Below are 16,587 nucleotides of genomic sequence, written 5' to 3' on the forward strand. Positions count from 1 at the left end.
CTCCGGGACGGGGGTGGGGTGGGATCAGGGCTGGCCTGGGAATTGTTGTGGGATCGCGATCGGGTTGTTGGGGGGGGAGGGGGGGGGTGGCTGAAGGGGCAGCACTGCGGGGGTCCCGGGCTGGCCAGCGATTGGGCTGGCCAGCAAACGGGGAGTCTGACAGATCAGGACCACTGTGCATGCACAGAGTAAGAAGTCTCACAACACCAGGTTAAAGTCCAACAGGTTTATTTGGTAGCAAATAGCTAATGCACAGAGTTCCAGAACTGTCAAACTCCAGCGCAAATAGCCCCCCCACCTCCCCACCTGGGTTTTTAATGATATTCATGACTGGGACCTCTGGATTGCATAGAGTGCAGAGATTTGGGTGAGAAGCTGAACTGACAAAACAGTTGGGATTTAGAAAAGTTTTCCCGCCAATTCAGCACTTTTGGGAGAATCACCCCATGATTGCCGGGATTCCAACAAGGAGTTTTGGGAAATCTGAACATGAATTTTCAGCTAGAGTGCCATAAATCCTTCAATCATAAATGTCCTACTCTTCCACCTTGTGATCACAAACCTTTGGAAGAATTCTCTGCGCACAATTTCAGTACAATCAGATCTTCTCAAAGACTCTCATTGACGTACATCCTCTTCAACCTAATTTGGCACATTAGCTAGGAGCCACAGAACTGGTGGTTATATGGGTACAGAAGCCATTTGGGATTGAGGTGGTCCATGCCTATTAAAGTTTCAAGTTTTTTTATTTATTAGTCACAAGTAAGGCTTACATTAACACTGCAATGAAGTTACTGTGAAATCCCTCCAGTCGCCACAGTCCAACACCCGTTCGGGTCAATGCACCTAATCAGCATGTCTTTCAGAATGTGGGAGGAAACCGGAGCACCCAGAGGGGACCCACACAGACATGGGGAGAACGTACAAACTCCACACAGACAGTGACCCAAGCTGGGAATCGAACCTGGGTCTCTGGCACTGTGAATCAGCAGTGCTAACCATGTCACCCCAGCAGCTGAACACTAGGTTTGACCACTTTCTCACTCACATTGACAACCTGAGCATATGCTCTGAGAGGAATTGCTTGAGGAAAATGATCAAATTGTATGGCAACATTCAGGAGATTAGAGTCAGTGGCTCATAGGGAGAAATACAGTTTGAGTACAAAGTGCCTGTTTCTTTTTCTCCTCCAGGTTAACCAACGTTTAGGTTCACTTTCATGCCACGTTAATTTATTTATTTTTATTGCAATACAGTGCAAAGCACACAGACAGAATATTAAAAACAAGAACATTGACAACATCAGACAACACCAGGTTAAAGTCCAACAGGTTTATTTGGTAGCAAAAGCCACACAAGCTTTCGGAGCTGCAAGCCCCTTCTTCAGGTGAGTGGGAATTCTGTTCACAAACAGAGCTTCTCAAGACACAAACTCAATTTACATGAATAATGGTTGGAATGCGAATACTTACAACTAATCAAGTCTTTAAGAAACAAAACAATGTGAGTGGAGAGAGCATCAAGACAGGCTAAAAAGATGTGTATTGTCACATTGTTTTGTTTCTTAAAGACTTGATTAGTTGTAAGTATTCGCATTCCAACCATTATTCATGTAAATTGAGTTTGTGTCTTTATATGCTCTGTTTGTGAACAGAATTCCCACTCACCTGAAGAAGGGGCTTGCAGCTCCGAAAGCTTGTGTGGCTTTTGCTACCAAATAAACCTGTTGGACTTTAACCTGGTGTTGTTAAACTTCTTACTGTGTTTACCCCAGTCCAACGCCGGCATCTCCACATCATGAACATCAGACAATACATACATAGAAATCACACGAATATTCTAACAAGTTTTTTTAAAGTCACTACATTTTCAGCATTCACAACAAAATCAGGCAAAGCATTCCAAGTCATTGCGAATAGCAAGACGTGAACCAAATTTCTGTATTTTATACTGATGGCTATGCAAAATACAGTGGACGGAATTTTCCGACCGTTCACGCAAGCAGGATTTTCCCATCCTGCTGCAGTGAGCGGAGATTTGGCTTGGCGCCAAATTCTCCGCCTTTGCTGCAGCGGGAGCGTGGCATGAACGGCCGATAAGATCACACCCTGTAACTGAGTAAAGAACTTTTCAGGTTTAGAGGCAGTGAGGCCATGTATCAATTTATAAACTTCAACTAAATCAAAAATCAGTCTTCTCTTCTCTAAAGGTTGTAATCCAAGAATTCTTAAAAGATCCTCATAAGGTATTCCCATTGTCTTGGTAACATGTCTTTGCACTCTCTCTATAAACAGTATATCTCTGAAAGTGTGGATTGCACTGAAAAGTCCGTTTCTATGCTGCATCATTTCTCTTGGTATCCGATACTTAAACAGACCACTTTATTTGATGTAAGGGATAAATCAAAAAAGAAAATGCTGGAAAATCTCAGCAGGTCTGGCAGCGTCTGTAAGAGCTGACGTTTCCAGTCCTGATGACCCTTTGTCAAAGAGATAAATCAATCGTTTTCTTTTCCTTTGAAACCTGATGATCTATACAGTACTAATCTTATGGCTAAATATATTATTATATATCAAACATGTCCACAGTAACAGGCAGATATCATTTATATTATCCTCTTTATCTGCAGCTCCTGCTAACTGTATCCGCACTGCCCTCTTGGGTAGAGTGAGAGAGTAGCAGCAGGCGCAATTTCAGTCTCTGCTACTGCCAGGCCCTGGACACGTGAGTCTCACTAATCCAATGCTGGCTTCAAACCAAACTTCCGGGGGTTATTGAAAAACAGGTTCACGTCTGCGATCAGATGACTGCTTTACGTAATAAGGGAGTGGTTTTTCGGGGGGTGTTAATTTTAACATTTCACCCACTAGGGGATAAAGTACAGTAGAGGAAATAAGTGCTGTGTATATCCATGTGGAGTGGGAGAGAGTGGGCTGTCAATTTAATCTTCTGTCTCAGTTAAATCGGGGAATGTGAGACATGCCGTGCTTACAGCATAATTAATATCTAAAATTTACACACAAAGAAGACTAAAGTACTTCGGACTGTGGAGCTAAGGGCCTCTATTGAGTAAATGGATTATCTGGTACGTTTGTATGTTTCTATTTCCTTTTGGACGAGTGCCATATTAGTCTACAGCCCGGCTTCACTTTTGGTTTTCTTTGGTTGCTTACACTTGTAAAGAATTGTATGATTATATGGCTGTTGTAACCTGCACCCCAAGTTTGAGTGGCGGGAATGAATGAATGAGAGAGAATGCACTTGCTGCAACAGGTATTTCAATCACCCTTCTCATTTACCATCTCATTAGAAGTTTTAATTGCGGCAGTATTTTGCCGAGTTTATTGTACGAGCCTGCTAATGATTTGGGTGTAAATTCAGCTGAATTTTCTTGAAAACTGCAGTTTCAGTGCAGTAAGTCATGCCTGGATGGACTGAATTGCTACCTTGAGCGTAAATGTTGGCGACCTTAACCTATTTATGCTCGAAAGTGGTAACGGAGCGCTTCACATTTCGAACTTGCAACTAATGTGTTCTGTCCCAGATACCTCAAATCTCTGCCTGTATACAAACATGGCAACGTTGTATTGTGTACGATCGTATTGGCTTATTCCTACAATCCTGTTTTTCTCCCAAAGACCCTGAATACTTCAGAGGAGCTCGAAAGCTGTTCTTATAGGCACAAAGTCATGAAGAACCTCGTTTCAGGGGTATTTCTTGGCTTTTAAAAAAAATTACATTGTGTAGTTAATATATAGACGAGAATGTACAGGCTCTGTTGATCTTTAAACGCTTTATAGTGTCATGAAAGTCTCATTGCTTTGTAAGTCTGACATGAGGTTAAGTGCAGCTTAGTGCAGTTTATTGATTGGCTACATTGTGTTGAACAATAAAAGGTTTAAAGAAAATCAGTAAACAGGATCCTTACACAATAAGTCTTTCAAATTTATTGCTTTTGGCTAAAATGTGAAAAGGAACAGCAGGGTGGTGTTTCTCCTGTAATTGTAACATTTGTTTTTCAGGATGAGAAAATTATTCTCTGCAACAGGCTGTTTCAGTTATTCCAGCATTCATTTAAATAAAATCACTGTAGATGTAGGACTACGATCCCTTGTTAGCAAAAGTTAAATCTCACATTAACGTTTTTAACCAAGATACCAGTTTTTTGAGAATTTCAATCCCTGGCAATTTCAACTCTTAAGACAAGTAGGAAGATTTCTTGAATATCAAGAAGGAATTGTGGAGGGGTAAATTTACATGATGCAAATATATAAACAGAAAGAAATTCCGCTAAAGCGTGTGGATAAAATATCAACTTTTGTTTTCAAGATTGGGTTTCAGAACCTATCTGCAAAATAAGGTGGCATGGTGGTACAATGATTAGTACGGCTGCCTCACAGCTCCAGGGACCTGGGTTCTATTCCGGCCTTGGGTGGCTGTATGTGGAGTATGTTGTCAGGCAAACAAACTACGTGTCCTGCCTAGCGGATCTAATTTTGAGGGATTAGTGCAATGATGTTGGGCAGGTTGGTTTGAGAGAGGATGGGACTGTTGGATCTTTCTTGCCGGTAGATTTGGAGGATCTTGTGAAAGCGCTGCTAGTGATGTCCCCCAGTGCTTTTGGGTCCCTAATGGAGGTTGGCCAAGTCTCTTAAAATATATAGGAGATGGGGATCTGCTGCCTGGTAAACATGACAGTATGGGTTTGAGATCCTGGTCCTCAATTATTGGTCAGCTGAAGGCTGATGTGGCACATTAGAAGCCTTCTAAATTATACTCCCTAAGACATCTCACAACACCAGGTTAAAATCCAACAGGTTTATTTGGTAGCATGAGCTTTTGGAGTGCTGCTCCTTCATCAGGTGAGTGAGCAGTGTGCCTTGTTGATTATTGTCTGGTGGCTCTGACATCCATCATTAACAACTGCTTCGAAAGGTTAGCCATGGCATGAACCAATTCCGGTCTCCGAGATTGCCTGGATCCACGACAGTTTGTCCATCGCTGCAACAGGCCCACAGCAGCCTGATGAAGGAGCAGCACCCCGAAAGCTCGTGCTACTAAATAAACCTGGTGTTGTGAGACTTCTTACTGTGCCCACCCCAGTCTAACACCGGCATCTCCACTCATAAATTACACTCCTAAATAGACATTCTTTTTCCTTTCCCTCTTTTTCTTCTGTTCCTATTCTTTAGTGGCTTCTAAAGCTGTTGATTCTGAGAAAATCAACTGGTCATGCTATTTATTAGCATGGTGGGACTCTATACTTATTTGCATATTTTGAATTGGTCTATGGCCTGAAGGCTTGTTCAGCAAGGGTGGCCAAAAACCAAAGATTTGGACAGAGTGAGGAGGTCAGCAAAGATTTGTACAAGCAGGAGACAGCAACTGGAAAAGTGGCATTTTATGGATGGATTTCCAAGGAATGGGATTCAGATGACCAATAATGGGGCAGTGGAGAGGTGGGTATAACAGAGTGCTACGTCACTAAATTGAAGGATGAGAGAGGCGAAGGAAGGCTGTAAAAAGTCATGAAGGAATTCCAAGACAACTTTAAAAAAAAAAAATAACGACAGCCACAAGAATGGAACTGATAAATGAACAGAGCTTAACATGAAACACAATATGGGCAGCTATGTTTGGAGTTTGTAAATTGTGAATGAAGGAAGCTTGCAGTTCAATAGTAAGAGTGAAGAAGACTGTGTGCCAAAGAAGCACTCTGTGTGTTTCCCAACTGGAAACGATGGATGAACAGGGACATCCACTGCTTGCTGAAGTACAGGTCTGAGGCATTCAAGTCAGGTGACCCTGACCTATACAAGAGATCCATCAAAGATGCCAAAAGACAGTCCCAGGCTAGCCACATGGACTCTCTTCAACTATGCAAGGTCTGCAAGACGTAACAGGCTACAAGATGAAGGCATGTAAAATTGTTGGTGCCAATGCAGCCCTCCTGATGAGCTCAATGCATTTTGATTGTTTTGAGCAAGAGGTCAGTGAGAGCATGCCCTCCACCTTGGAAGCTTCGGACGAACATGTATCTGAGGTCACCATCACAGACATCAGAGCAGACTTCTCAAAAGTCAACCCACGGAAAGTGACTGGACCAGATGGGGTACCCAGACGAGCACTCAGATCCTGTGCAGACCAGCTGGTGGGGGTATTCGCAGACATCTCTAACCCCTCTTTTTACACCAATCTGAGATCCCTGTCTGTTTCAAGAAGATGACCATCATCCCGGTACGAAAGAAAAGCCAAGCAGCGTGTCTTAATGACTATTGTCCGGTGGCTCTGACATCCATCATTAACAACTGCTTCGAAAGGTTAGCCATGGCACAAATCAATTCAGGCCTCCCAGATTGCCTGGATCCACAACAGTTTGCCTATCGCTGCAACAGGCCCTACACTCAACCCTGGAACACCTAGATAACAAAGATTCCTATTTATTGACTGCAGCTCAGCCTTCAACAGCATTATTCTACAAAACTCATCTCCAAACTCCGTGGCCTGGGGCTCAGCTCCACGCCCTGCAACTGGATCCGTGACTTCCTAACCCACAGATCTCAATCAGTAAGGATAGGCAACAACACCACCTCCATGATCATCCTCAACAATGGTGCCCCACAAGGCTGTGTCCTCAGCCCCTTACTATACTCCTTTATACGTTTTCACAGTAACTTCATTGCAGTGTGAATGTAAACCTACTTGTGACTAAATATACTTTATTATGACTGTGTGGCCAAATTCCCCTGCAACTCGATTTTCAAGTTTGCTGATGACACCACTTTTGTGGGTCATATTTCAAACAATGACAAGACTGAGTACAGGAAAGTGATAGAGAATCTGGTGAACTGGTGCGATGACAATCTTGCCCTCCATGTCAACAAAACGAAGGAGATAGTCATCGTCTTCAGGAAGCACAGTGGAGGACATGTCCCTGTCTACATTAATAGGGATGAAGTAGAAATGGTCAAGATCTTCAAGTTTCTAGTGCCCAGATCACTAACAACCTGTCCTGGTCTTTCCATGTGGACAGTATAGTTAAGAAAGGCCACCAACGCCTCTGCTTTCTCAGGAAGCTAAGGAAGTTCGGCATGTCTACTATGACTCTCTCCAACTTTTATAAAAGAACCATAGAAAGCATTCTTTCTATTGTATCACAGCTTGGTATGACTCCTGCTCTGTCCAAGACAACAACAAACTACAAAGGGTCGAGAACAAAGCATGCTCCATCATGCAAACCAGCCTCCCATCCATTGACTCCATCTCCTCTACCCACTGCCTTGGAAAAGCAGCCAGCATAATCAAGGACCGCACGCACCCCGGACATACACTCTTCCACCTTCTTCCGTCAGGAAAAAGATACAAAAGTCTGAGGTCCGACTCAAGAATAGCTTCTTCCCTGATGCTGTCAGACTTTTGAATGGACCTACCTCACATTAAGTTGATCTTTCTAACAATGACTGTAACACTACATTCAGCACTCTCTCTCCTTCTATGTATAGTATGCTTTGTCTGTATAGCACGCAAGAAATAATACTTTTCACTGTATACTAATACATGTGACAATCAAAAAATCAGTCTGAAGGTGACCAAAAACATGTATTTTGACAGTGAATCTACTTGAGTTGTCAGATATGGGCATGTTGCAGAAGGGGAAATAATCAGGAATCAGTAATGGAAAAGCTGTGGGGTTTAAAGCCTGGTTTCCAAGTTGAAGATTGTTCAAACTGAACAAGTTATCAGTATTGAAATTAAATTAGCAATGATTATGCACTAATTATCTGGCTACTCCTGCCCACTGTAGAGCTGTTCCTGTATACCCATGTCAAAGCAAAATGCCTATCAGCGTAGAATCAATATCAACTTGTCTTGACTTGAGTGCCTCCTGACAAATATTCCCAACTGTTTTAGATTCCAATCTGGAATTTCTTATGGACTTGCTCTGACATACCATAGGTGCCAGAAGAACCAGTATCCTTGTGCAAGAGGGGTGCAGCAGTAAGAGCAGAGAAGACCATTTACTGAAATTAACAAACCTAACATGTTTCTTTTAGACTACAAGAATGAACGTGGCAGACAGGTTCTTGAATATTTGAAGGTAACTGAGATTAAGATTAGAAGATAAATAAAAACATAGCTTTGCTGTTGACAGGCAAATGGGGTGAGAGATGAGTATTTGTTTTGATTCTTTACCTTATGCTATTAAAATCTCTTTTCTAAGTAGAGTTAGGGTACCTGAGCAGAAACCCCAAAGTGTGTTACGAAGCCTGACTAGACCCTAACAGTTTTATTCATTTTGACATTAGTGAGAGGATAAGGTGTTTCACTCTAGGTTTGATTCTATTGACACACTAGGAAGCTTTTATTAAAATAAACTTGAGTTAACAATACAGTTTAACTATAATGAATTAATTAGCTTAACATTTAACAACTAATACATGAGGGGTGGCACTGCTGCCTCACAGTGCTAGAGACCTGGGTTCGATTCTCGGTTTGGGTCATTGTCTGTGTGGAGTTTGCACGCTTTCCCCATGTCCGCGTGGGGTTCCTCCCACAGTCCAAAAGATGTGCAGGTTAGGTGAATTGGCAATGCTAAATTCTCCCTCGATGTACCCGTAGGCGTCGGAGTGTGGCGACTGGGGGATTTTCACAGTAACTTCATTGCAGTGTGAATGTAAGCCTACTTGTGACTAATAAATAAACTTTACTTTTACTTTACTTTAACAAGTGAAGTACTTAAACATGACAAGATACAGTTCTTAACTGCTAACCTATCTCTATTAGTTCCAATTTATGCAATATTCCTCTTATAAACTTAAACTCTTCACAATCAGTTAGCAAACAACACAGGATTCCATATTTTTACTTGTTAACAGTCTTAGAGCCTTTGAACACTTCTAGAGAGAGAGACAGAAAGACACCTGTCTTCTGGCAGTTCCAAAGTAGCAGCCTCTAGAGAGACTGAGACACCTCTTGCCTCTTTCAGAATGAAGCAGAAACTGCTTGCTTTTCCCTGTAAGCGTAGTTCCCTATGACTCTGCCTCTGCCAATCAACCTAATCAAAACCCTACCCTGAAACCCCAGGTGAAAAACAAAATAAAAATCCATTAACTCAGATTAAAACAAACACATCCCTTGCTAAAATCAATAATTAGCCTGCATTCTCAGCATGTGAGCTGCCTTGGGCAGATAAATCAGCACCATGCAAACAGCTGAATTCTAAACATGCCCCTTACAAGAAACATGATAAAAATACATTTCTTAAAGGCATAGATAGTATCATCACAATAGCTTTTTTTGTTTTTCAAGTGCTCATCAGAGACAATGGCAAGAAGCTTGCTAACAATGTACTAACTATATCTTCTGATATCATTAATCACCTACTCCACCGTGGGAGTCACATTTTCAGCTTTCTGTCCTGCACAAATTCCCAAGCTCTGTAAATGCCAGTGTTGTGCTCTAGATTCTGCATTGGGTTCAAGGGATACTTGGTCAGCAATGACATTTGGCAGTCTGGAAGATAATCTTAATTGAGATGCCTGCAGGGCTCTCCCCTCTGGTTGACCTGCCCAAATAGTTGAAGAGATTTGTGAACATATGTAATTTGGTGTTGTACCAGTTGATATTCAGAGTGTCAGCACTTTGTGAACCTAAGGCTAATTTTACTTGCATTATGACAGGCCTCTACAAACATTGGCAGAAGTCATGGCATAGCTTCCTCTGATGCTGAGGATAAGACTTGCAAATTTTCTTTGAAGTTAAATATTTGCCTTGTATCATGTTGGTAAATTGGTGAAATCTGGATATAGTACTATTAAATGTAATCTGATTAGAGCAACATAATGTTAAAGCAAGACTTGCTGTTATTTGTACTTGATCATTTTGGATATACTGTGCAGTATTCTGCAATTTTGATTCTTGCTTTGCTACAATTGGATGTATAGTTCTTTCATTGTCACCCGAAAGTATTTCAGCTACATTCAAGATGTTTTAATGCTTATAGAGGCCTCTCATTTGATCAGATTGGCAAGTCATGTTGCAGCTTTATGGAACCTTCATTAGGCCGCACTTGGAATATAGTGTTCAATTCTGGTCGCTACACTACCAGAAGGATGTGGAGGCTTTGGAAAGGATACAGAAAAGATTGACCAGGATGTTGCCTGGTATGGAAGGCATGAGCTATGAGGAGAGGTTGGAGAAACTTGGTATGTTCTCACTGGAACGACAGAGGTTGAGGGGCGACCTGATAGAAGTCTACAAAATTGAGGGGCATGGACAGAGTGGATTGTCAGAAGCTTTTTCTCAGGGTGGAAGAGTCAATTACGAGGGGGCACAGGTTTAAGGTACGAGGGGCAAGGTTTAATGAAGATGTACGAGGCAATCTTTTTAAACAGAGGATGGTGGGTGCCTGGAACTCGCTACCGGGGCCAGTAGTGGAAACAGATACGATGGTGACTTTTAAGGGGCATCTGGACAAATACATTTATAGGATGGGGATAGAGAGATATGGTCCCTGGAAGGGTAAGTTTTAGTTCTGTCGGGCAGCATGGTTGGTACAGGCTTGGAGGGCTGAAGGGCCTGTTCCTGTGCTGTAATGTTCTTTGTTCTGGATTCTGATTCTGCATGTGAACTTGGAGGCTAATGTAGAGTTGAGATCAACACAGAGTGAGTAGCAAAAGCATGAGTGAGCTGGAGCTAGGAGAGGGGTAAAAGATGATTAGTATGTACAAAGTTGCAGAGGACGCTGTTGAGTTGCTCAATGGGATAACACAGAGGAGATTATTGATGGACATGCACACTGAGACACTGGTATATTGGCTGGCCCATCATTATCAAGCAGCATGGAGGAGTCTGACAAGTTAGCAGAGGTCCGGGCACAGAGCTTTCCCTCTCTGCAGCCCTTGCTCCATCTCTTTGTGCTGCATATCCAGAGGCACTGCAGCTGGATCTCTCATATCTGTTGCAGCTTTTGTGTGGGAAGGTCACCTACTACTCTGCCATCCCAATGATAATCAAACTATACCTCTAGATACACAAGTATTTTCAGACACTTTGCTATCATAGAACCCCAACGGCGCAGAAGGAGGCCATTCGAGTCTGCACTGACTCTCTGAAAGAGCATCTGACCAAGGCCTATCCCCGTAACCCCATGCATTTGCCATGACCAATTAATCTAACCTGCACATCTTTGGAAAAGGTTACTTTTTAAAAAGAAAAGTCACTTCACCTACAATTTGATTGCCAGGTTCTTGAGATATAATTGCAGGGCCACCCTGCAATAGAATGCAGAGTGACCTACAAAGATGTCTCTGGGCCTGTGTTGTTCAACGTTGGAATCCTAACATTATGTCAGGGGAGCATGATTTCAAAGACTTCCGGCTCTCACTGGTGATCATCTTGTCTGTGCTCCCCTCGCAGATACCACACAGGGAGTGGCTGGTGGCACAGAGAACCCCACAAAATGCAGCTCTGTGCGACAAAATTTCTTGTCCATATCTTAGCATCACCAAATAATAGGTTTTCTAATCCATGTTGTGGAGTTATTACATTATCAACTGAGCATTATTTTGAATGTGTTTTCAAGCAGATATTGCAAGTTTTAATGGCAATTGTTTGATATAAAACCTGTTGAAAATAGGTGGTGAATGACTCTGGTGTTTTTCAACATAAACTATATTCAAGTATACATTATTTTGCTTTGTATATTTATCATTTTTACATGGCATTCAGCCCAATAGGCCTATGATGTTTATGCACCGCACAAACTAGTCCCAAATAACTCCAGTGTTTTCTTCTATTTCTTTTTGTAGATATCGACAATGTTGTCAAAATAATTTTAAAGAATCATTCAAGTAGATTTCCCTAGTGTAGCAGTCTGAACAACACCAAGTTTAACTGTATATTTCTTTTGCTCCAATAAATGGGAGTTGTGTATATTTTGGCCATAGAATTCTAACACGAATTACTGGTGGTTCCTCTCGTATTGTTTAGGATAAAATCTGCACGATAAATTAATTAAAATTTAATATTCCTTCATTATAGAGAAGGCCTTGGATGGATAAGCAACTCTACAAATGTTCCGTCTGCTTTGATCTATTGTATATCGTTTGAGGAATGTTACCATTTCTATGCCTGGAAATATTAGTTGGGAAAATCTTTGGTCACAATTGCATTGTGTATGTAACATTCACGTCAATGTGATTTAATGCTATTTTCAACAATGAAGTTCTACTTGGGTAAGATAAGTTGTTTATGAGCTACCTATCTTGGGACTGTTAATTCTTGAACTAGTTGGATTTTTATGATCCACCAGCTTTGTTTTTCATTTTCAAATCTTTAAAACTGAATTTAAGTTCTTAGACTGTGGTGCAATTTGGACTTGCGTTCTTTGGATTATTAACATGTCAGGCTAACTGCTCCAGTAACGAACACTACATGATACTATCCACTGATGACTGTTCTCGAACAATTTTAATTTGCACTTCATTTCAATCATTTAGTTATCTCTAGCTGTATACCTGGAATTTCTGCTTCATTGGTGGCGGGAGTCATTGAGATTCGTTTTGGTGAAGCTGAGATGGACATTTCAAATTTAAGAATAATTCAGTGGTGTTTGATGGCATGAAATGGTTTAGAATTCTTTGTCCCTACCCTGCTTCTTGACACAAGTGCTGTAAAAAATACATAATCAGGTATGTCACTTTAGAAAGCTTGTACCAATTGAAACCAAGGAGGACTCCCAAAAACTGCTGACCATTCGATCAACAGTTCAAATGCAGTCCTGGAATATCTGCCTACACTATTTTATTATGATAAAGTTACAGTTTTTGGTGATTTTTATCAGTATTTTTTTGGAAGGTTATGCTGGGAGTGCAGTGGAATTTGAGCATATTCCAATTGGCACTGCAGGTATATTGATTCATTACATTGATTCATTATATTGCAGGGAAAAGCTGAAATACAAAAATAAATGCATTTCCTACATTGATATATTTGAGGTGGTACGTGTTCAAAGAGCCACGTCCCAAAATATATTGATTTGACTTTTTCAGCTTTTGGAGTGAGCTGTGTAACTTAAATATTGGTTTGAAAATGGTTATCCAAATGGTAATTTAATCACTGAGAGCTTCAGTATAGGAATAACCATGGTTATAACAATCCATGGATTCACACATCAAGAAAGTTTTGGGGTCACTTGAACAAAAAGTTCTTTTTTTAAAAAACAAAAGCAGTCTGACTTTGCCCAGTTGGGGAAATATTGATATAATCTCTCAATACTTTATGATCACAGAAAGCTTTGACAAAAGGAGGCCATTCAGTCCATCATGTCTACACTGTTTCTGCAACAGCAGCTCAGTTATCCATACTCCCCCACCTTTTCCATGCAGCCCTGCAATTTTTTTCTCTTCCGAATATTTAATTCTCTTTTAAAAGCCACAAATGAACCTGCTACCATTGTTTTCTAGGGCAGTGTATTCCACATGTAACCGCTCTTTTTTTCTATTCCTCCTGTCCTCTTTTTGGTCCTTTTGCCATTCACTTAAAATTCATGTTTTTGACTCTGATGAAAGATCATTGACTTCAAATGTTTACGCTTTCGCTCTCCACAGACACTCCCAAACCTTACTGAGTATTTCCAGCATTTCCTGTTTCTACTCCTCTCAGCTATCTCTTCCCTAAAGTAAACAACCCCAGCTTCTCCAATCTATCTATATAACTGGGATCCTTCATTCCTTGAAGCATTCTCATGCATCTTTTCTCCATCCTTTATTGGGGCATTCAGATCCTTCCTGAAGTGTATTATGCAGAATTAGACCCAATACACAAGAGGTCAAGCCAGTATAATTATAAAAGTACACCATAACTTCCTTATTTTTGTGCTTTATGCCTCTTTATGAAACCAGGATCCTGCACACCTTAATGATTTCTCAATCTGTGCCACCGCCTTAAACAATATTTTTTTTTCTTTCATGGGGCGTGCATATCACTGGCCAGGTCAGCATTTATTGTCTATCCCTACACGGTAGCACAGTGGTTAGCACTGCTGCTTCACAGCACCACAATCCCGAGTTCGATTCTCGGCTTAGGTCACTGTCCGTGTGAAGTTTGCATGTTCTCCCCATGTCTGTGTGGGTTTCCTCCGGGTGCTCCGGTTTCCTCCCACATTCTGAAAGACGTGCTGATTAGGTGCATTGACCCGAACAGGCGCCGGACTGTGGCGCCTCTGGGGATTTCACAACTTAATTGCAGTGTTAATCTAAGTCTTTCTTGAGACTAATAAATAAACTTTAAAAAATATTTTTTTAATTCATTCGTGGGACATGGGTGTTACTGGCTGGCCAGCATTTATTGCCATCCCTAGTTGCCCTTAGAGGGCAGTTGAGAGTCCGCCACATTTGCTGTGGCTCTGGAGTCAAATGTAGGCCAGACCAGGTAAGGATGGCAGATTTCCTTCCCTAAAGGACGTTAGTGAACCAGATGGTTTTTTCCGATAATCAACAATGGTTTCATGGGGTCATCAGTAGATTCGTAATTCTAGATTTTTAAAATTCAAATGCTATCATCTGCTGTGGTGGGATTCCAACCCAGGTTCCCAGGACATCAGCTGAGTTTTTGGACTAATAGTCTAACGCTTATACCAGTAGGCCATCGCCTCCCCTGTTAGTGGCGGTGAGCTGCTGCCTTGAACTGCTGCTGTCCATGGGATACACCCACAGTGCTGTTAGGGAGTTCTAGGATTTTGACCCAGCGACAGTGAAAGAACAGATATATATTTCCAAGTTAGGATTGAGAGTGGCTTGGAGGGGAATTTGCAGGTGGTGGTGTTCCCATGCATCTGCTGCCTGGTCCTTCTAGATGGTGGAGGTTGTGAGTTTGGAAGTTGTTGTCAAATTTGTGTATATATAACCCACAAGGACCTGTGCTCTTGCACCCCATTGTGCCTTTTATTTGATGTTGCCCCTTATTTTTCCTACCAAAATAAATCACTCTGTTCTCTTGAAATTTTGATGTGGAGATGTCGGCGTTGGACTGGGGTAAACACAGTAAGAAGTTTAACAACACCAGGTTAAAGTCCAACAGGTTTATTTGGTAGCAAAAGCCACACAAGCTTTCGGAGCTCCAAGCCCCTTCTTCAGGTGAGTGGGAATTCTGTTCACAAACAGGGCATATAAAGACAGACTCAATTTACATGAATAATGGTTGGAATGCGAATACTTACAGCTAATCAAGTCTTTAAGAAACAAAACAATGTGAGTGGAGAGAGCATCAAGACAGGCTAAAAAGATGTGTATTGTCTCTAGACAAGACAGCCAGTGAAACTCTGCAGGTCCAGGCAAGCTGTGGGGGTTACAAATAGTGTGACATGAACCCAATATCCCGGTTGAGGCCGTCCTCGTGTGTGCGGAACTTGGCTATCAGTTTCTGCTCAGCGACTCTGCGCCGTCGTGTGTCGCGAAGGCCGCCTTGGAGAACGCTTTCCCGCATATCAGAGGCCGAATGCCCATGACGGCTGAAGTGTTCCCCCACAGGAAGAGAACAGTCTTGCCTGGTGATTGTCGAGCGGTGTTCATTCATCCATTGTCGCAGTGTCTGCATAGTTTCCCCAATGTACCATGCCTCGGGACATCCTTTCCTGCAGCGTATCAGGTAGACAACGTTGGCCGAGTTGCAAGAGTATGTACCGTGTACCTGGTGGATGGTGTTCTCACATGAGATGATGGCATCTGTGTCGATGATCCGGCATGCCTTGCAGAGGTTGCTGTGGCAGGGTTGTGTGGTGTCGTGGTCACTGTTCTCCTGAAGGCGAGGTAGTTTGCTGCGGACAATGGTCTGTTTGAGGTTGTGCGGTTGTTTGAAGGCAAGAAGTGGGGGTGTGGGGATGGCCTTGTCATTGATGAAGATGAACATCTCACCAAGGCCATCCCCACACCCCCACTTCTTGCCTTCAAACAACCGCACAACCTCAAACAGACCATTGTCCGCAGCAAACTACCCAGCCTTCAGGAGAACAGTGACCATGACACCACACAACCCTGCCACAGCAACCTCTGCAAGACGTGCCGGATCATCGACACAGATGCCATCATCTCACGTGAGAACACCATCCACCAGGTACACGGTACATACTCTTGCAAATCGGCCAACGTTGTCTACCTGATACGCTGCAGAAAGGATGTCCCGAGGCATGGTACATTGGGGAAACTATGCAAACGCTGCGACAACGGATGAATGAACACCGCTCGACAATCACCAGGCAAGACTGTTCTCTTCCTGTGGGGGAGCACTTCAGCGGTCACGGGCATTTGGCCTCTGATATTCGGGTAAGCGTTCTCCAAGGTGGCCTTCACGACGCACGACGGCGCAGAGTCGCTGAGCAGAAACTGATTGCCAGGTTCCGCACACACGAGGATGGCCTCAACCGGGATATTGGGTTCATGTCACACTATTTGTAACCCCCACAGCTTGCCTGGACCTGCAGAGTTTCACTGGCTGTCTTGTCTGGAGACAATACATCTTTTTAGCCTGTCTTGATGCTCTCTCCACTCACGTTGTTTGTATCTTAAAGACTTGATTAGCTGTAAGTAT

At 42.4% G+C, this 16,587-nt stretch overlaps 1 protein-coding gene across 3 annotated transcripts in view; it reads left to right on the forward strand.

The window, feature by feature from the left end:
* The first annotated feature begins 2,869 nt into the window (after positions 1-2,869).
* Positions 2,870-16,587, forward strand: part of arl15b (ADP-ribosylation factor-like 15b) — a 270,422-nt gene continuing 256,704 nt past the window's right edge. Inside the window, exons 1-2 of one of the 3 annotated variants that reach the window (XM_078219396.1) lie at positions 2,879-3,085; positions 3,639-3,710. In XM_078219396.1, the coding sequence (XP_078075522.1) occupies positions 3,074-3,085; positions 3,639-3,710 (84 nt within the window). In that variant the 5' untranslated portion in view covers positions 2,879-3,073. Of the gene's footprint in view, positions 3,086-3,232; positions 3,274-3,638; positions 3,711-16,587 lie in introns of those variants that run through there. The other 2 variants (XM_078219387.1, XM_078219412.1) reach the window with 2 other exon arrangements.

Source organism: Mustelus asterias, chromosome 1, assembly GCF_964213995.1.
Source record: "Mustelus asterias chromosome 1, sMusAst1.hap1.1, whole genome shotgun sequence".
In the NCBI taxonomy this organism is placed as follows: domain Eukaryota; kingdom Metazoa; phylum Chordata; class Chondrichthyes; order Carcharhiniformes; family Triakidae; genus Mustelus; species Mustelus asterias.